General features: G+C 48.1%; 1 protein-coding gene across 2 annotated transcripts; it reads right to left on the bottom strand.

Moving 5' to 3' along the window:
• Nucleotides 1-1,282: 1,282 nt before the first annotated feature.
• On the bottom strand, nt 1,283-19,947 carry LMAN1 (lectin, mannose binding 1). Of its 2 annotated transcripts, XM_082075045.1 has the most exons (14): nt 19,713-19,947; nt 18,151-18,305; nt 17,957-18,064; nt 15,672-15,733; nt 14,865-14,964; nt 13,963-14,086; nt 13,593-13,651; nt 12,909-13,041; nt 11,027-11,220; nt 10,842-10,912; nt 6,047-6,197; nt 5,194-5,315; nt 3,634-3,702; nt 1,283-1,422 (listed from the first exon to the last, which is right to left on the bottom strand). In XM_082075045.1, exons 1-13 carry the CDS (start codon nt 19,921-19,923, stop codon nt 3,666-3,668), a joined length of 1,527 nt encoding a protein of 508 aa, XP_081931171.1. In that variant the 5' UTR covers nt 19,924-19,947; the 3' UTR covers nt 1,283-1,422; nt 3,634-3,665. The 2 variants fall into 2 exon arrangements, with proteins under 2 accessions (XP_081931171.1, XP_081931170.1); XM_082075044.1 differs by lacking the exon at nt 1,283-1,422 and having other exon boundaries at nt 2,970-3,702.
• Between the last annotated feature and the right edge of the window lie 716 nt (nt 19,948-20,663).

Raw genomic sequence — 20,663 nt, 5'->3', positions numbered from 1 at the left:
TGCCCGGAAGCTGCCAGAACTCGGAGGAGAACCAGCCTTCCAGAGCCGACCGGGACTGCGGCGCCTCCCACGCGGCTCAGAGAGCTGGTCCCAGGTTCAACAGAGAATGCTGAACTTGAGCGTGCACTACTCTGAAGTTGAACGCATAAGATTCTATTTAAGTTGTTATCTGGTAAAGTTTAACAAATAAAAATCCAGCATTAAGTTTATGCATAAGGTATTGCCGCTCCTACCTCAGAGCCATTTCCAAACGGGCCCGGCAGCCTGGCTGGGGAACGAGTGAGGGAATCCCTGACCGGACAGACACACTGCACTGGACAGACCGTAAAACACCGCCCCGCGCACGCCAGGGACACGCTGACTGACTGCGAGGGGAGGCGCGTTGTGTTCCGGCAAACGGGAGCGCAGCGCCCGGTGACAGCGCTTTGGGGAACCTGGAAAAGCACTTCAGAGAGACAGGCAATTTCAGCGCAAAAAAATCAGGTACGTTGTACACTCAAAGCAGCCAGCCAGCAACTCTGTGTGCCGCTAAGAGACTTGGGAGTTGACACACTACCATACGCTTGACCGCAAGTGCCCGATACTCAAGGCAAGTCTGGTAACACAAGCTCTTGAGCCAATTTCTTGCTCTGAGTGGCTCCTGCACAGACTGCAGCACTGATGTAACCCCGCCGCAGAACGAGCCCGGGCGGATCGGCGCATCTCCCACGGCAGCGCGGGCGCCGCGGAACCCGCACCGCAAACGTCGGCCCCTCTGAGCGGGTGGAGAGGGCTGCAAACACACCTGCTTGGGTTACGCGCACCAAATCAGAAACTGATTACTAAAAATATGCATCTTTATTCAAATAAGGTTCTCTCTGAACTTCAAGTGTCAATTTACATTAGACAGAAACAAACATATGCAAATGTCAGCTGTTTGAATTAAAAAACAGTAGACAGTCTTTGCTGTTACAGTAATCGATGCATTGATAAATGTCAAATTTTCTTCCAACAAGAAGTTAGGTAATTTACAAACCGTTTTGTGAATTTTGCTTTTAAAAGATTCACATGTGACTATGTATTTAACACACTCCAACCAGTACAATGAGACTCTCTCATCACTGCCAAATATTTGCTACTTATGATCCACACTTCAAATACAATTATTAGACTTGTTCTCACCCATACTGTCAAACTGGATTCCACGTTGTCTTCTCCTTCTAGTCTGAAATCTTACTTGGTAAGAACCAAACGCACTGTGACAGTGTTGAAAGAACCTCCTGGTATCCAGCCGTGGCAGGAAGCTACACTGACTGACAAATCCTATCTCAAGTCCAAATCTGTTGCTCTCACTTGGAGAGCACGCGGGGCAGGATTTGACGGGGCGGCTGGGAGGTTTCCTGTGATCCAGTGAGTGACCAGGCAGTTAGGAAAGTTCCGGGACTGTGAAATGAAGCATGAAGCAAAGTTACCACTTTTTGGAGGTTACGCTTTAGACCTTGTGCTCCCCAGTACAAGAGTTTCCCCGCTGCACGCGGGAGACGCGTCAGATCTACGAGCAGCGCGGGCACACAGGCCGAGCCTCACGCTGCAGATAAAGGGGGAGGTTGAGTTTCCCCCACACACCGTTCCCAGCCTTCACTTCTTTCTACCAACAGACACAAGAGCACAGGCTGCTCCAGGTTTAAAACCGAGTTACGTTTGATAAATTCACAACAACCAAAAATACAGGCTTCCTCCAGTTGACAGATTAGAGCTGTTCCTCGTTGTGACAGATACATGCACCTACTCATCAAAACATCAAAACGTACGCCGGGTCCTGCGAAGGCTGTGGGACGCAGGAAGGCTGGCGACTGACAGGACAACACCGCGGGTGCTCACAACCATTTAAGAAAACACATCAAGCGCAGTTAGAAGGGTCGGGGTTGAACAGCTTAGACTCAAGGCACCTGTAAGTATTTGCTGGTGTTGAAAGAACTGAGTGAATCAATTCCCATGTGTTATTCTGGCTTATCTGAAAAGTGTTTTTGCATTGTTTTACCCCATTTATCCAGCAAGATCAGCTCAAGGCAGCAGTTTCTCCAATTAGTACAGCAAAAATCTTCTCAGATTTGTAAACGAACCTATAAAGCCATACCAGTTACAGTGTACTACACACTGTGGCTGTGCGAACAGCTGTGTGGGTAGTATCGTTCCATCGACACTGCGCAGACATCTGCTTTTGGACACTGTATTTTAAGTAACAGAATATATTGCATAGATCTCTGTCTCCTCCGGAGCGACGGGCGCGATGCCGACGCGTTCTCCGCCGCAGCGCGCTCGCAGCGCGGGCTGCGCTCAGAGCGGTGCAGGAACGCACTGACACAACACTAGATGCCGAATAACTTTCGCAGATCCAGCCAAACCGATTAATAATTAAAAGTGAAGTATCCTGATGCATTTGTGTATTTTATAGAGTTTTTTAAAATGGAATACCCCTATTCTAACTCTACAGACAAACAACTCAAGGACAAAGTTACAACAGGTAAGTAAATAAGGCAAAATGAATTAATTTCACATTCCTAATCTGGGTTATCTGCTTTGTTTCTTTCCTGAAGCAAATGTTCACCTGACAGACGATATCAAACACACAGGTTCAGGCTCATGCTTTTGATATCAAAGCAGGAACTGACACACAACACTGGTTCTGCAACAGCTGCTGGATTAACAACCGTGTCTGAAGCAACAGCCCATGAAGAAACAGGTTCACATTCAGTACCTCTGGTTCAGAATACTTGCCATGTCAAGAGTTAAATCGAAGCATCTGAATTTGATACATGAAAGACAGCTTTATAAAAGTAAAGACATATTCACACACTGAGCAGATCCTTAAAAAAATCAGATTTGAATAGGTACAAAGCGATTATATCTTTGCTGAAAAAGTTCCAAAAAATCTCCAAACAAAATGACAGATAGACTTGAAACTACAAAAAAGAAACAGTCCCACAATATACTTGAAGAAACTACTTTATCATGTTTTTTCTCACTGTCTTAAACCAAACCCAAACTAAGTGGAGAGGCCTTTGTTTGTTCTGTATAGATTGTTTTCTGTATCAGTCAGAGGGTTACGGGTCTGTCTCTGTGTCCACATATTAACAAGTGTTTAAATCTGTATTTCACAAAGAGTTAGAATTAACTAACTAATCCTTAAACTGTTCAATCTAAGTGGTAAATAAATGAAATGTTTATAACAAATTTTTACTCCCGCCAAAAAATACCGAAGAGCAGCTGGTTTGGGCTTCGTTGTCCCTTCGCTTGCCTTTCTTGTCCTCTTTACATCAAGAGACGTGTCGGGACACTTGGTGTCGAGGTTTCTGCAACTCCCGTTACAAACAACCAGAGCCGAGTGTTCCGGTTCCCTCCTCCGGGATCCCAACAGAAGAGGAGGAACACGGCATTTGGTTCAGTATCTACGGGCAGGTCAGCTGAGAACATGGACCCAGACAGGCTCCACACTCCCCTCTACCATGTACTCCCCACTCTCACTTCAGCATCAACTGTTTAAATGGGAACTCATTTTGTCTACCACAATTCAATAATTTACAATATTGAAGTATATCAAACACTAAAATCTCCCCCATTTACACAAGTGTATAATTTTCTGTGCATACATACTGCTGTCATGTACACACAAAAGGAACAGGCCATCAAAAGAACTTTTTGGCTGCTGCTTCTTGTTGGCTCCTGGAAGAAAAAGCAGAAGAGAATTCATTAAGAACTTACAGCACAAAAATGCCTAACTGGTTTAAACAAATAAATATTGCGTGTATTTGGGGTTAAAAGATTCCATTCCCTGTCGGCAGAGACTTAGGAAAATCAAACATACATCGTAGCACAGGAACGGAATATATTTTTTCTGTTTACACAGACGCTGGTAACACCCCTACGGGTCCAATTGTACATCAGAAGCCAGGAACTGTGAAAGAACCTGCGAACTCATTTGTGAAACACTTCAGCTAAAATATTCTAAAGCTTCTCAGTATCTGATTGGCCTTAAGACCATCATAGCAAAGGAAATACGCAACCAAGCGCTGAAAGAATCTACTTGAAATGGGATTTCCTTTTCCCCGGCACAGAACACATTAGTATTTCTCTTGGTGGATCCAGACACTCCGGAACAACCACACACAGGCACTGGAGTTACAAGGGCACCGAAACCAGCTGGAAGGGACCAGCTCCTCGTTTGCCTTGGAAACCATCTCTGCGGCTGACGGCAAAAAGCGACTCACGCAAGGAACGCGCTCCCTCCGCTCCCCCGAGGAGGAGACCCGCAATAAAAGCCAGCGCTACCAGCAGCATTTGTCTTGTATTAATACTAGTTATTCCTCCATAGAGGTAGCAAGCAGCGTTTTCCCTCTGAAGGGCAATGCAGCTATTTCAGCCCCTACTCCTTGTCCTGACTCATGTGTGTGAGACAGAACAGAGGAAACATCCCAGTTAGTTCAGGCGGAAGAAACTTCCACAGAGTGTCAATGTCGTATGTAGGAGAGAGATGAAAGGGTGTGCTTTGTGAACAGAGCTCACTGAGCAATCTGCAAGGTGAAATAAGTAGCTTGTACATGTTGCAGAAACAACAATTTTTTTAAAAGCATCAAATCGCATCAGATTTTGTTGAGATATTAATAAACTTGACTAAGTCCAGCAGAAGACGCCAGGATGGTGCTCGAGAGCTGCGGTACGTGCTTCAGGAGAGAGGGAGGGAGGGAACCGGCTCGTTCACGCGGGACAAACAACGGCCGGAGGGCTCCGCAGCAGCGGTGCCACGCACACAAGGTGCTGCGGAGGAGACGGGGACAGCGGCTTTACATTACAGCAGAGACATGGCAGTCAAAGTCACACCAGGCAGGTTCCCACCACACAGACCATCGGGGTGGGAGGAGAATAAAAGCTTCGTTATGATAATTAAACATTTCCAATAGGGTCCATAGAAGTGGTAAATTTTCCATTCTTGGAGGCTCTGAATACCTGACCAGCCTGAACGCCAAACAACGGGGTCTGAACTCAGTGCCAGCTCTGCTCTAAGCAGAAGGTTGAACTAGAGACCTCCCGAGGTCTCTTCCAATCCGAATGATTGTGTGTGTCAAAGAAGATTAAGATAATCATACCATTGCAATTGCATTTCTGGTCAGAGGTTTAAAATCATTCACCCTGTTGTCTTTAAACAAACATACTTACCTATACATGATATAACCAATGAATAACACTGTTTGCACCGCTACGAATATGAAGAAGTGCACTGTAGATAAGCACGATGGAAACGGTGGCAAGTCCGGACACTTTGATTTCTCACTAGATGGCTACAACACAAGCAAAAAAAATTTCTGAGAAAAAAGCATACAAGGCATGCCATCAAACAGCTGTTACGCGTACGAAACAAAGCGAGGGCTTCGGGACATGGTCTAAAAACCGGAACAAGCAGAAAACAGACAGAAGTGACGCTACTCTGAAAAATCATCATCTTACTCCCCATGGCACTTTCCGTTTTATGTTTCCCAGATAAACTGACTGGTGTTCATTTGAGGGCTACAGGGGAAAGAATAAAGCTTTGGCAAATTGACCCAGAAATCAATAACCTTGTATGGCATCATAAACTAATTCAGCTTAATTGCTGCCTACGCTAGACTAAGGTGCTCCTGAAGGTGAGCACAGCCATGTTCCACACTGAGGCCTTAAGCAGAGCCTGCCCGAGCTTCCCCTGATCAAAGCTCTCCCTTGCGTGCAGAAGCAAGAGGGTCTCCTCTGTACAGAGCTGCTGAGCAGCGGTGCAGACAGGAGAAAAGCACCCAGAAAACCTAATTGCTTGACCTTGTTTCCACAGGAAATTAGACCAAAAAATCATGCTCTTTGTGCAAAACTTCTCATCAAGACACAGATCATGCAGTTAGGTCAATGCAGTGCAGTTTCAGTGAAGCAGCTTAATGAAGGATTAATTGCTCCATAAACTGCACGCTGGCTCATCCCAGCACTTCAGCAACAGCCAAATAAGAGGTGTTACAGTCACGCTTTACAGCGGCGGCAGGTGATTTACCACGTTGCGCTGCGCCAGGTGCTCGATGTCCCTCCTCACGCCGTGGAGGTGCTCCTTGATGTCGCTGAAGTGCTGGGCTGTCTCGTAGGCTGCTGCCGAGCCGGGGTGCTGAGCTCCGCTCGCCAGCCGCAGCGCGTCAGCCACGGAGCTTCTGAAACCAGGCAGAACCAAAACACCCTTCAGCACAGAAAAGCTTTTCCAAACATAATTCTGGACACCTTTTAGGCCACTAAAATTAGTTTGAAATACACAGTTTGCCCCGAAAAGGCAGAAAACATTTTTCCTAGCTTCCAAGAATACCTATTGAGAAATAATTCCTTCATCAAACTATGGTTTCAACGCGTTTAATTGTGCAGAAGCTGGGTTTGTGCAGCGCCCCGTCCCGGCGGCGGCTGAGACAGGCGGGCGAGCGCCCGCTGCCAGCGCCTGCTCCGCAAAAACCAGCGTCTCACCGAGGCGCCCGCCCAGGCTTTGGGATGAGCCGAGCTCAACGCAATCTTTGAAGAAACCCGAAAGCTGTTGGAGAAATAAATAAATAAAAGCAGTCACGTAAGAAATGAAAATAAAGAAGAGGCTTTAGGGATAAGGAAAGATTTAGATATATCCGTGTTTCACGATTATCATTTATAGGAGAAACTCATTTCCCGTATGCATTGTCATAATACTTAGTATTGTCTTCATGTGAATTCATTTTGCTTCTACAACAAATCAAATTAAATCCGTAAAAAAGTTGAGGTTCCATAACTAATTTTGTTTGAGGTAAACCAGTCAATGAGGGAAAAATACTTAATCTCTAATCAATATGTTTATATAATTTTCCCCTACTGTGATGTCTCTTTTCAGTTGCAAAGAGGATTATTCTACAGCTGAAATATTTATCACGTGAATGTTAATCTCTTCATTATTAATAGAATAAACAATCAAATATATGTCTTTGGATTTCTCTTTGATTTACTTAAAACTTCACATTTTGCTCAAACGAGAGCTCAGCTGGGTGCCCCGCGGGCCGGTCCGCAGCCTCTTCGAACCACCTGAAGCACCTGAATCAGCCTACACAGCCATTTCACACTGCAGACACCACTTCAACAAAGAGGCATTTAGTAATTATGGTCCCTACTAAATGCTGAATTAACAGTATATTTTTATACACTACCAGTTCTTCTTAAAAGTATCCCTTTAGCACACAAACCAATTTAACGTACACGAGTACCAGCGTCCTGCATTCTTCTCACATAAACAAAAGCACCAAGTTCTCACTTTCAATAACCAAAAGCTCCAAGAATTCGCCCTTTCCTGTCACCTTTGCAGAAGTCTGTTCCCACATCCGCACAGCCGCCCCTTCCCACAGCACGGTGCAGGGGCTCAGGGACACCCCACGCGGTCCCACACCCGCACAGCACGGTGCAGGGGCTCAGGGACACCCCACGCGGTCCCAAAGCGCACAGCACAGTGCAGGGGCTCAGGGACACCCCACGCGGTCCCAAAGCGCACAGCACGGTGCAGGGGCTCACGGACACCCCACGCGGTCCCACATCTGCACAGCACGGTGCAGGGGCTCAGGGACACCCCACGCGGTCCCACACCCGCACAGCACGGTGCAGGGGCTCAGGAACACCCCACGCGGTCCCACACCCGCACAGCACGGTGCAGGGGCTCAGGGACACCCCACGCGGTCCCACATGCGCACAGCACGGTGCAGGGGCTCAGGGACACCCCACGCGGTCCCACATGCGCACAGCACGGTGCAGGGGCTCAGGGACACGCGGGCTCGCTGGGATTCCCACAGAACCCCTCGCGTTTAGCTCACGGGCTTTTCTGAATACCGCAGAGTTACCAGGAGGAGCCACCACAACCAGCAGCTTCTCCAAGACACGGCCAACAAAACTAACCCAAGCAGCTCTCACCTCCTTTCACTCTACATTGCTGGTTTGGAACCGATACAAAACGAATGCAAAAAACCCTTCAACTGTCCTAACAAATTCGCATATATGTTACCCAGAAATTAACCTATACTATGTTATATTTCTGTACTGTCATTAAGTAAATTGACTAATACTAACTAAGATAATTGAATTAGGGTTGTAATAGCCTATTTTAGAAGACTTTTCTTAAATAACCCATGCCCAGCGCCTAATCAATGTTGATAGCAATTCTGTGTACCCACATCCACCATGTTCATCTGGCCTCACTATTCCCAGCGCTGGGACACAAACGCGACGCTCACGTTGTTCCTCTCCTTCCTAATCCCCCCATCCCTGCGGAATTACCCGAAATCCGCCCGCCTTCCCAGACCGACCCCTGCTTGTTATGAGCGAAGAACTTCCCTAAGCAGATACGGTCTGTAGCAAATTTAATTTATGTTTACTTCTGCATGAACAATACCGTGCTGAGAGTTTCTATTGTATGAGCACAAGATTGTCCTGTAATCAGATGATTAAGAAATCCACAAATCTTGGCAAGAAAATTACTTAGTAAGTCCTTTTCCTCCGGGATGACAAGCAGCAGCGGGCTGTTCATTTCTATCTATAAATAAAACATCTATTTAATCTAAGATAAACACTAAGACGATGTTACACAAACTCATACCTAATAAACAGTCACTAAAGGGGCAGACTGCCAACGTTAACAAGAAAATCTAATTTGCTTGTAAGGTATAAAGATTTGTCAAGAATATTAACATAAAAGCTTTTGTAGCAGAACAAGTGCAAAAATGGAAGCACTAATCTTCATTCTACTAAAAACTGACCTACTTAGATAAACCGCAAGAGCTACCCTTGAACTAATACAGGAAAAAACAGAACTGTAGGAATTGGTTTTCACCTTTTTCTAAACCCAAGATAAGGAATGAAGGGTTAAACCAACGTTAAGCCATTCCTGCTAAAGCCAGCAACTAGAAAACGTCTTAGGAGGAGCACAGAGACATCCCTATCAAGCGCAGGAACTTCTCAAGCTCATCTCAGCACTGCAGCACCTTCGAGATAAGATCCTTACTTTGTTTGGTATCGTACTTTGAAAAGGCACAGCTACCTCCCAATCGATTTTAAAAACTGCAATTCAAAACCAAATCTTTAATCGCTTGGGAACGCGCAAGTGTCTGCAGACACACAGGTGTCCCGAGGAAGCCCAGCGGCACCGGCCTCTGAGCACAGGACAGGCCACCCAACAGCCCTGGCTCACTGACCTACACGAGACCAAGATCACTGAAATGATCCACGCAGCACACGGGCACGTGAAGAAACCCCACGCACCTGCCTTCACTGTGCAGTGGGAGCGCACAGCGCATTGCCCCTTTCCTTCTCCTCACCTCCCCTCAAGTGCCGCATGAGGTGTCTTGGCACCCAACAAACCACGGAGTCTTCGGTCACAGTTGGGTTTGCAGCATCCCCCGGGCTGCAAAACCTTCCTGGGCAAACAACCTACTGCAGCGTTCAAGGACCCTCACAAGTTTCTTTCCACGTGTCTACATAGAAATTCCTGTATTTAATCTGACATCCATTGCCCTCCACTCTGTCCCTGGGTACTGGTACGAAGAGACTGTCTCTATCGCCCTTACCACCTCCAAAACCAGGTATTTATACCCACTGGTATGGCATCTCCAAGCCTGTTCTCCAGGCTACGTGATCCCAGCTCCCTCAGCCTCTCCTCCTACAGCAAATTCTCCAACCCTTTACCCATTTTCACAATCCCGCACTCTCTCTCCAGCACGTCCCTGTCCCTGCGGCGCTGGGGAGCCCAGGAGCGGACGCAGGGCTCCAGACGTGGTGTCACCGGCGCTGCACGGAGCGGGAACCGTGTCCCCGGACCCCGACCTGCCCTGCACGCCTCAGCCTGGGGCACGAGGTTCAGCCACGACAGGACACCAAATACCTTCCAGCTCTGGCCCGTTTTAACTGTCGCCCCGAAGCAAGGCGCCCGAGCCCCGCTCCTACCGACTACAAAACAAATGGTACTTTACAATGGAAATGGAAAAACAGCAAAAAAAGACTTCTACACACTGAAATTCTGAGAGACTTCACATACCACTGTAAATAGCTTTTGTTATATACGAATGAGTAACACTAATACACCACTATGGAGCAATAATCAACATACGACCTTTAGGCAGTCCTAGCAAAACCAGGGAAAAAACCTCAAAGACAAAACATACGTTTATATTGAAGAAAGAAGTGAACTACTTAAATTAGCAATAAATCTCAACTCTTATTACACGCACAGACACTTTCATTTGTACAGAACTAATTTGTGGAATTATTTACATGCCTTAATAGGTTGTTTACACTAAAAAACTCCCTAAAATAGATCTAATATTATATAATACTACAGGCTTTATTAATAATATTACATAAAGAACTCATGCAATCATTCTATCAGGAGTAGACTGAGTATAATGACAGATACTCCACCTGTTTTTTTTCAGGGTCACTAGACATAAACCAAAGGCATTTATGCCCATGTTGTTACAAATACTCCAAAATCAGAGCGACAAGTTTCCATGCGGTAGCAGGTTAACAGGTTACCAGAAATGAATTGTTTTTAGAAGGACTGGACCCACCTGTTGAAGTGGAATCTCATGATTTAAAAGAAGAAAAGAAAAAAGGCAAATTAGGGGCTTTGCCACCCTAGGGACGGGAACTTTATTATAGAAACTGAACGTATGGAGAGAGCCATCAGTAAAGAACTGACAGAGAAACTTCAAGTTTGTCAGTACTCTCCTAGTAAAATAATAAATAGGATTTAAAATGTGGAAAATAACATAAAATTAAAAACTCAGCCTTAATACTTAGAAAGCATTTACCTTATTTCATTCACTTGTCTAACAACCTCTTCTTGAGTTCTCAGAACCGTCTCCATGTCTTGCTGGGAAACCTGGAGGGGACGGGGGGAAGGAGTGAGGAGGAAAGATCAACACGCCTTGGGAAACACAACTGATGGTGCTGCTGCAATCAGGCCATCAGTCACCGTGCGGCTTCTGCAACTCACCGGTCCTGGCTGGCCCGGCAAGGCAGCTCCTCTCTTAGCGATCTCCTCCGTGACCGCAGACACGTATCTCCTCTGCTCGTCCAGAATCATGTCCAACTGCCTATTGAGCTGTTTGATTTCAAGATGAATTCGATTCTGCCCCTCAAAGATTTGCCGCAGTTCACGATCACTTACAGTTTCAAAAAGATCATCCGCTGGTAAGAAAAAAGCACAGGTAGCTCTTATATTTACACGTTCCTCATTAGTTGTATTATATAATTACATCATTTTTCTTGCACCCTTGAAGTTTCCACACAGATGCACTTTTTTCCCGTAATTTCATGTATTTGGTGTTTACCCATCACCAGGGCCATGGCAAAGCACACCGAACGCGGGCCGAACCACCACATCCAAAGCTGGGCTGCACCTCGGAGCTCCAGTCCCAGTGCTCGGGTAACGCACAACGCAAAACGGAGACCAGGTGCGTTGTCATCAGAAGGCAGCTACCCCTGCATAAGCCAGTGCTGTGTCACCAGCCTCCTCCAGAAGAGATCTGCAGGTACTGGCAGTGACTTCTCAGCAAAAGTAAGCTTTAAAAAGTGGCTCGAAGCACAGAACTGACTGTACACTGAGTGAGCTCTCCCGCAGCTTCAGACACAGCAGAAACAAGAAAGTCCAGAAGACTCTGTCCAAACAGATCATTTCTGATCAATGGAAGGCTGATCAAAACACAGGTGAAGTTCAAATGGTGTAGGATTTTCAGAACAGTCATCACTTATTACCATGCAAAAAAAGATCACAACCTGAAATTTCAGGTTGAGATGCCTGAAGTACATTCCCAATCTGTGCGCACTCAAACAGAGCTCGTTCTCTCCACGAGAGCAGGAAACAGACTGGCTTCCACTGCATTGTCAATGAGCACATTCTTTTTTGCCCAGCCCTAAGAAAAATAATAAAAACAAACAAACAAAAAAACCCACACACAAACAAATAAACCCACTAAAAAAACAACACAGGCAAACAAACAAAACCCCCACCACGTTCCACAGCAGAAGACAGAGGACTGGTTAAAAACCTCAAAAATGTGGGCAAGAGTCAGTACTATAATTTTCCTCAATTAAATATAATTTGAAGTCAGTGCAAAAAGCACAGTTCAGTCTGAAATACCTTCAAACAAGAACCTGCTGCGAGCTGCAGACGTGCAGTACCAATAGCAGAAACAGCAATTCTGGCTTACGTGCCAAACCTACATTATCAAAAGCTGAAAATGTAAAAATGAAGGCCATGGGTTCTGAGAACATCAAGCCACAAGTTTGTTACTAGCCAGCCCAAAGACCAATCCCAAACGCCAGCCGGCGCTGCGGCTGCCAGAACTCGGTCCATGCCCAGTGTCGGGCAAGCACCAGAACCCTTGTCCGAGCAGGCACATGTGCCAGCGTGTCCACCAGCCCGGCTTCAACAACCACCCATACAACAAGGTGGAAAGAGAGCGTGTTATGAATGTGCAGAAACAGGCCAAAAAGATCATCTTTCAAATACGCTGTCAAATAACCAAGGCCACGCTTCCCTAATCATCACTTTATGGAGGGAGGCACGACGTCCCCTCCTGCTGTTCCATACAGATCCTCATCGCTGCCATTCGTTTCCATTCGTTAGTTTTGTTCTCAATTCAGGCACGACAAAAGTGACTTCATAGTTCAGAAAACACTTTGCAAACAAATAACCAAAACCCTTAAATCAAGTAAGTAACGTCAGCAGCCCGTAAGAGCAGCCGGAGCACCGGGCAGCAGCTCCACGTGGCCCGGAACGCGATTTCCGTCCCCGACAACACACAGAAAACACAAACACCCACACACCCACACACAAACACCCAGCAGAAAGCCACCACACAGAAATAACTTGCCTGGCTGTCCTTGCACATCGGGATGTTCCTTTTGAAATTCTTCTTTCTTCTTATCCAATTCTTGTTGAAAGTGTTCAAACTCTTCTTGATACTTCTCCTTGTCCTTCTGAGGAATCTCTGCATCCGGTGTTGGCTTTAAAACATCAAAGGGGGGAAGAGATTTTTTCATGTTCTCCACCACTCCTATTTAATTTATTCTCCAGCAAGGCTGGTCAGATTTCAGATTTGAAGACATAACACAGTTAGTGCAGTACATTAATATAGTAAGTTGAAGTGAGGAACCAGACACTCCTACGGAAACCCATCGCTTTTTCCTGATACTTTCTGCGATCACAAAGAAATCAAGATTTACAGGGACAGATGCTCTTTAGCAGTACAGAAGCGTTTAGGGGTATGGAAAGTTGAGATCAAGAACAGATTATTTGGCCACTTTCCAAACAAAGTACACTTTTTAGTTTGTTTTCTCTGCAGGTTTTGTTTTAGCATCATTATTTTTGTTGATTCAGTGTTGCTTGAAGAATTCTGGTCTTGAAAATGTTAATTAAAATATTACTGAAACATTACAGTGTTAGTGTAAAACAGACAACAGCACGGCTACATGCCAAAATCCTCAAACAGGGATGATGAGTATGACTTCAGAGGAAATGATAACATATTTTACTAATTACGTATAAAGATGCTTACTGCTTCCTTCCCAGGCTCAGTCAACTGGAAGGTCAGAAAAGACAGGACGTCGTGATCATCTGTATTCAACAAACAGAACACAAAACGACTGTTGGTCGCTGCTGCCACACGTCACAAAGCCCAGCACCTCACCAGCCGCCCCCGCGCTCGCACGGGACCCTCCCAAAGCCCCCCAGGGGGAACGAGACTGCACGGTGGCTGCCAGGACAACCTCAAAGGGCCTAAGCACATCAGTAATGTGGGAATGGGAGACAACCAACTACACCATCGTGATCCAAAATCAGTATATGGGTCAACAGTAGCAGTCAGGACACCTCTCACAAGGCCTGCCAGCCCGCATGCCATTTGTCACGACTGTAACATTTGCTACCTGCAAGTCCCCCCGTTGCTGCAGATATTCCAAAATAGCCTTGTGATGGCAACACCATTTCTTCCACTTTCGCACAAAACTCGTAGTCCTCTTTATCCGGAGTAAAGCCATTGTTAATCAATACCTAAAAGGACAAACACTTATAATTTCTACCCTACAAATCTATTTGTGCTAATTGCTTTGTCAGTTTACAGTAACAGTCACAAATACAACTTATCAAGTAACTCGGCAGCCAATACTAGAAACCAAAAATTACTCCTTTTCTGAAATACACTTTTTACAAAGAAAATGCATAAGCTTTCTATTTTAAAAAGGAAAAAGACATCTGAACCACAGTTTAGCATGAACAAAATTTGACATTTTTTATTCATTAACTAAGAGGACATATCACATTAAAATTCATATATATCTATAAAAATGTATTAATTTCGGTTTAAAGAAGCAGCAAGACAAATAAGCGATACCGTCAGGAGAGATGAAGGCAACCCCACAGTGGTGCGGCACTGCCCGAGGCTGCGGTGGGAGCGTTACACTGAGGTTCAGGAGCGCGCCCGAAACGCTTGTGCACCAACACACACCGCGTGAGAAACACAGTGGAAGCACCGGCCCACTCCCAGAGCCACAACACCACCGGTATCAGTGAGAGCGGGTGAAACGGGTCCCACGGCCGGAGCCGGGACGGAGGGACAGGCAGGGCGGAGAGGCGGCTTTCAACACTACATCGTGGTACAAGGTGCATTCGTGTTTACTTTGAGAGAAACTGTCCCTACAAAACGACAGCTCGACACCTTGGAGAACATTGGAATTAACATATGGGGTCTTGGGGTTTTCAAATACTTGCAACAATCTCATACTAAAAAAGCTGAGAAACATCAGTAATTATGTTATTTCAGAGTACTTACAGTCAGTGTTTTTTGGTAGTAAGTTATCTTTACTCGAACGGGATAGGGCTTGTTACGGAAGTCCCTCTGACACGATGCCAGCGCTTGCGTGGAACCATCGCTATGCAAGAAGACAAGTCGCATAAAACCATATGTTATGGTTTATCAGCTAAGACAAGAAGGCATCGGTGTATCACTGAGCAACATCCTGACAGCTTTTTCAATAGGTGAATTTTTCAAAAGCTGCCCCGCAACTGCAATGAGCTTCTCTGAACTCCGGGATCAACAGTACCAGATGCTTTACACAGGACACAATGCACAGAACACGCTAATGGGGAAATCTGCTTCTAAGACACATTCCCGCAGCTGCGAAGCGCGATGGAGGTAAGCTATGTTCTGCACTGCACCAGCCCAGCTAGGCAGCTCTCCTCCCAGAGAACCCAAAAAATGTCAGTTGTGCCGTTGGCAATAAACAATCAGAAACCAAAATTAAACCAATTAACTTGAGTAACAGGCAATTAGCTTTCAGTTAATTACCTCTGTCAGTTACTAGCTGTGTGTGGAAGGAACCCACAAGCCATGAAGAGGGAGAAGCCTGTACCTGCATTATCTGAGTTCACCCATCCCAAAGGGCACATGCCATTTAAACAGCCACCAGTTGCCAATCTCAGTGCTGCCAAACCAGCATTTTAACAAATTTTAAAAACCTCCATTGAAAAGGAAACAAAGTTTCCTATGAAATAAACTTTTATGTTTCTCAAAGGGTTTCATGCAACATTTCATGATTCAAAAGCAAACATTCACCAATAATATTGAAAATACACTTACTTCTGATGGTCATACTGAAGTTTTCCATTGTTGCCTACAACAATCACTCCAGGATTGTTTTTCTAGAAAAAGAAAAAGCAAACAAATGGAAGTTTAATTTGAAGTGAAACACAAGTACCACCTCTGATAGCCTTTCAGTACAGCACCTGAGGTCCCTGCACTGCAGACACGTCAGGTGTTTTCACTCTTTCTGCAGGTCAGGATCACACAAGCACAACGAGTGAGGAGCACCGTTCCACGCTGCGCAACACGCTGCTACGCTCTGCACAGCCACGAACACACACACGTTAAGGTCCTATGTGCACCACCAATTACCATCATCTGGCAAACACAGAAATGTAAAATCCAAGGATAGGAGAGATTCATACGCAGTGAAGATAGAGATCTTGAAACTAATGGATGACCCAATACATCCAACTTTGACTACATAACACTGGGAAAAAGATCCAAACAAACACTATGTTAACACCCCACTGACCTCGTCACGGTAACTAAAAAACCTCAGGAACTATCTGCCAGAGACTAAACAAAGGCTGTTGAACACATCCCCAGGTATTCAACTGCTAGAGGATGAGAAAAGCTGAACTGATAATGGCAGAACAGATTCACAGCGCACAGTTTACAGCTGCTATTCCAGTTGCCTCCAGGAGCTTATGAAGTGAACTCCAGCTTTCACAAGAGCACAAGATTCCAGAGTTAATCTCCCTTCCCTCTCTAACAGTTCAACTCATCATCTCTCAAAGTGTTCTGGCTTTGGCTGGAACAGAGTTAAATTTCTTCATGGTAAATTGTATGAGGCTGTGTGTTTGCACTTATCACTGAAGCTGCGTTGATAACGCGGTGACGTTTCAGTTACTGCTTGCACAGGCTCAAGGCCTTTCCTGCTCCTCACAGTCCCCACCAGCGAGCGGGGGGACACGGGGGAAGCAGCTGAGCCCACCGGCCCCAGGGCACCCAGATCATACAGCACCATGTGCAGCGGTAAAAGACAGAGCGGGGGGACACACTCAGAGGGGGGACACTCGTCTTCCCGAGGCACCGTGACACGAGATGAGCACTGCTGTCCTGCAGGCAGCTGAGCACCTGCCCCATGATGGGAAATACAGACATAATTCCTCGTTTCGCTTTGCTGGAGGGTGCAGCTTTTGTTTTACCTATTAAACTGCGTTTCTCTCAGCCCACAGGTTTTCTCAGTTTTACCCTTCCGATTTCCTCCCGTCCATCAGGAGGGAGCGAACAAGCAGCTGCGTGGTGCTCAGCTGACACCGTGGTGACCCACAACGTGCAGGAGTGTACCGTCACACTACACAGATTGCCAGCTCTTAAGAGAGGAAAACGAGACTCAGACTTCGAGAACTGAGTAACATCCTTCTCGATTCACAGTGGTGGGGTAGGGTGGCCCTGTGTCTCAAAATAACCCAAACAAACAAAAAAACCCACAAACACACACTATAACCAAACTATCTGCTGCTTTTCCTTCATTACACAGATTGCGACAACAGAACAGCACACCAGTATGCAGAAATACACCAGTGTTTCCACCTCTCAGCAATGCAGAAGGCAGGAAAAAAGGAAACAAAAGCATTTAAAAACTCTTACTAAGTTGAACAATAATTCTATGTCTTGCCTTTGAAGATCAAAAACAGTGCCTTCAGTCTTTCAACTTTTATATACAATAAAGTTTGCTATATATTAAAAGCCATCAGTAGGAAAAAAGCTCATACATCTACAAAAATATACTTCAAATGTACAGAAGCAAGACAAAGTAGCACAGGAAAAAGAGACAAAACTAACCACAACACGCACAAAGCAGACCTGCTACGTATTGTTAAAGTTTTCCAGTGCTATTCTGGACTGGGAAAGTGGAAATTCAAAGCAGCAGCTGTCCCCCCCCATCTCTGCGGACAGGCGCGGAAACCTGCGCTTGCACAGCGTCCCTTTCAGCACAACACGCCTCTTCAGCGCACACATCTCCAGACGCATCAGCAGTCCAAGCTGTGTACAGACATTCCCAAGTTCAGCTGGTACAGATGTACTTTCCCTCCAAACCCAGCACATCTCCGTGGAGACTCATTATGTGTTACGCTTTAACTTAAAAGCTTTAAAAAAAGTGTGAAAAAGTAAAATTCTATGGGGGAAAACTTGCTTCTTTTAATTGATCACCTCAAACTGAAGGGGGGAAGAGCAGGAAAATAACATCCCATTATTTTCCACAAAGTTATATGTAAAAAACAGGCAGAAAACTCATTAATAAACTTTGCTAGCAGAGTTTGCTTCCAACTAACCTTTCCATCATTGTCAAAGGAATCAAAGAAAATTCCAACACCATTCCATTCATCGGCTGCCCCAAACACGGGTCCTTCCAAGCCTTGCTCCTCTGTAAACCAGATTGCCTATTACGGAAAGCAAGAGTTGTAAGTCAAGATTCAGTTTTTAAAGCATGTCTATTTTTCTGTCAGTTCAATGAAATTCTCAATACCAATCCATCAGCTCCAATGCGGCCTCTTCCTGTAACTCGAAAGGTCACTTCGACTTCCCAATATTCAAATATTGACTTGTTTTTTGTCCACACTGATCCCCTCTGGCTTTTCAGAGATGTTGTTATACGAATCTGATCTGCGCTTGGGATGGCATCTGGAAAGGAACGGAACGAACACTTGAGATACAAAGGTATTGAAAGTGCCAATTAACAAATCTAAACTCAAAGTTTTCTGGCCTTCTCAACTGGAGAACAGCTTTCAAAGTAACTTTTCGCAGAGTACTCAACCACTCAAGAGGGAAAAACAAGACAACAAACCAAGCAACCAACACCACACACATGTATTTCCAACGACTCAACCACCACTGCTTTACACAAGACTTAAAAAGTTTCCACCTGGGGCCATGAAGTAGAACTTCAATAGAACATTGTTCTTGCTGTTAAGATACATATCAAATTAGTTTTTAAAAAGTCAGGTTTAGCTTCCTGCTGTATCCCACCCGACTCCTCACAAATCACAGATTTGTGATCAGCTTATTAAGAACAGGTGTTCTAATTTTCTGTTTGAAAGGATAACAGGCATACATTTAGAGTGTTGTATTAAATAACATTTTATTCTTGTGATTATCTGCTTTAAAAAGCAGGAAAAAGCTCATCTATAGGGAGTGTCCTTCGTGTCACTTGTAGCATAACGTCAAATAAGAGTCAAACAGTAACACTCTTTAACTAACCAATATAAACTAAATAGAGTCTGTCGAACCGAAACACGCAGCACAAGTCACCGCAGGGAACCTGACCTGAGCCAGAGCCCCGTGTACGTTTAATATCAACGCATCATTCGAGCGGGGCACCTGGGGAAGCCTTTGAGTACAGCCCCGGCCCTTTCAGTACAGCCCCGGCCCCGGCGCGCTCCGGGGACACGGACTCCGAACGGGCAAAGAGCCCCGGCCCCGGCGCGCTCCGGGACACGGACTCCGAACGGGCAAAGAGCCCCGGCCCCGGCGCGCTCTGGGGACACGGACTCCGAACGGGCAAAGAGCCCCGGCCCCGGCGCGCTCCGGGACACGGACTCCGAACGGGCAAAGAGCCCCGGCCCCGGCGCGCTCCGGGACACGGACTCCGAACGGGCAAAGCCGCGTTCGCCGAGGCGCGACGTCCGCTTCAGGCTCGTGTGCTGGGAACTTCGCGAGGGCTCCAGCGCACCGCAGCGCCGGCCGCTCCGGGACACGGGGCCGCGGCTGCGCCCAGTGACACATCAGCACTGCGCGGAGCCGCCGCGGCGGCCGCGGGTGACCCGAGCGCGGGTCACGGCCGGCGGGAGGACCAGCGGCCGTTGCGCCGACCCCGCAGCCCGCCCGGGGCACCGCCAGGCCGGGCCCGCAGCGGCGGGAGCCCCGCGGCCCCGGGGACGGGCGGCCCGTCCGGCCCCTCGCAGCCCCCCCGCCCTCTCGCCGGCTCCGCGGCGCGTCCCGCCGCCCCGGCCTCCTCCGCCGAGCCCCGCGGCGGCCGCTTCCCGCTCCCCCGGAACCGAGGAACACGGCGCGGGCCCGCGCAGCACTTACTGCCCGTGTGCACCCAGAACGGCACCGTCCCGTCCGCCTGCACCAGGTGCGGCCCCTTGAAGCTGTACTTGTACTCGAAGCGGCGGTGCGGCACCGCTGCCGCCGAGCCCTCCGCCGCCTGCCCGAGGGCGAGCGGGAGGCGGCCGAGGGCGAGCAGCGCTCCGGCCAGCACAGCCGCGCACAGGCCGCCCCGCCGCGCGCGCGCCGCCATCTTGCAGCGTGGTGCCGGACGCCGGCAGAGCCAACAGGGCGCTGCCTGATTGGCTGAGCGCGGGGCCGGGCGAAGGGCGCGGCCCAACCGGGAGCCAGCGGGGCGGGCCCGGGGAGGCGGGGTAGACGTGGCGCTACGGCGGGGCGGTGGGCGGGGCGGGTTGCGGGCGCGTGAGGGGCGTCCCGGCGAGCACGAGCCTCTGCGCGCGACAGCGACGGGGGCGGGGCAGCGACGGGGGGCGGCGCGCGGTGCCGGCGGAGGGTGGGGGCGGTGCGCTGTGCGGGGTGCGCTGTGCGGGGTGCGCTGTGCGGGGTGCGCTGTGCGGGGTGCGGGGTGCACGGTGTGGGGTGCGCGGTGCGGGGTGTGGTGCGGGGTGCGCCGTGCGGGGTGCGCCGTGCGGGGTGCGCTGGGCGGAGTGCGCTGGGCGGGGTGCGGTGCGCTGTGCGGTGCGCTGTGCGGGGTGCGGTGCGGGGTGCGCTGTGCGGGGCGGGGTGCAATGCGCTGTGCGGGGTGCGGTGCGGGGTGCGCTGTGCGGGGTGCACTGCGGGGTGCGCTGTGCGGGCCGGGGTGCGGTGCGCTGTGCGGGGTGCAGTGCGCTGTGCGGTGCGGGGTGCGCTGTGCGGGGTGCAGTGCGGGGTGCGCTGTGCGGGGCGGGGTGCGGTGTGGGGTGCAGGGTGCGCTGTGCGGGGTGCACTGCGGGGTGCGCTGTGCGGGCCGGGGTGCGGTGCGCTGTGCGGGGT

Source organism: Streptopelia decaocto (assembly GCF_964273445.1).
Source record: "Streptopelia decaocto genome assembly, chromosome: Z".
NCBI lineage: Eukaryota > Metazoa > Chordata > Aves > Columbiformes > Columbidae > Streptopelia > Streptopelia decaocto.
The sequence above is the reverse complement of the archived record's forward strand: the minus strand, read 5'-3'. Positions and strand labels throughout refer to the sequence as shown.

Excerpts from the sequence above, each read along its gene's own strand:
- LMAN1 (XM_082075045.1), bottom strand. The coding sequence starts at position 19,923 with ATGGCGGCGCGCGCGCGGCGGGGCGGCCTGTGCGCGGCTGTGCTGGCC. Across the intron at positions 14,965-15,671 it reads CTTCAGTATGACCATCAGAA|CGATGGTTCCACGCAAGCGC; the intron begins GTAAGTGTATTT and ends CTTCTTGCATAG. Across the intron at positions 5,316-6,046 it reads ACCTGGCGCAGCGCAACGTG|CCATCTAGTGAGAAATCAAA; the intron begins GTAAATCACCTG and ends CTTGTGTTGTAG.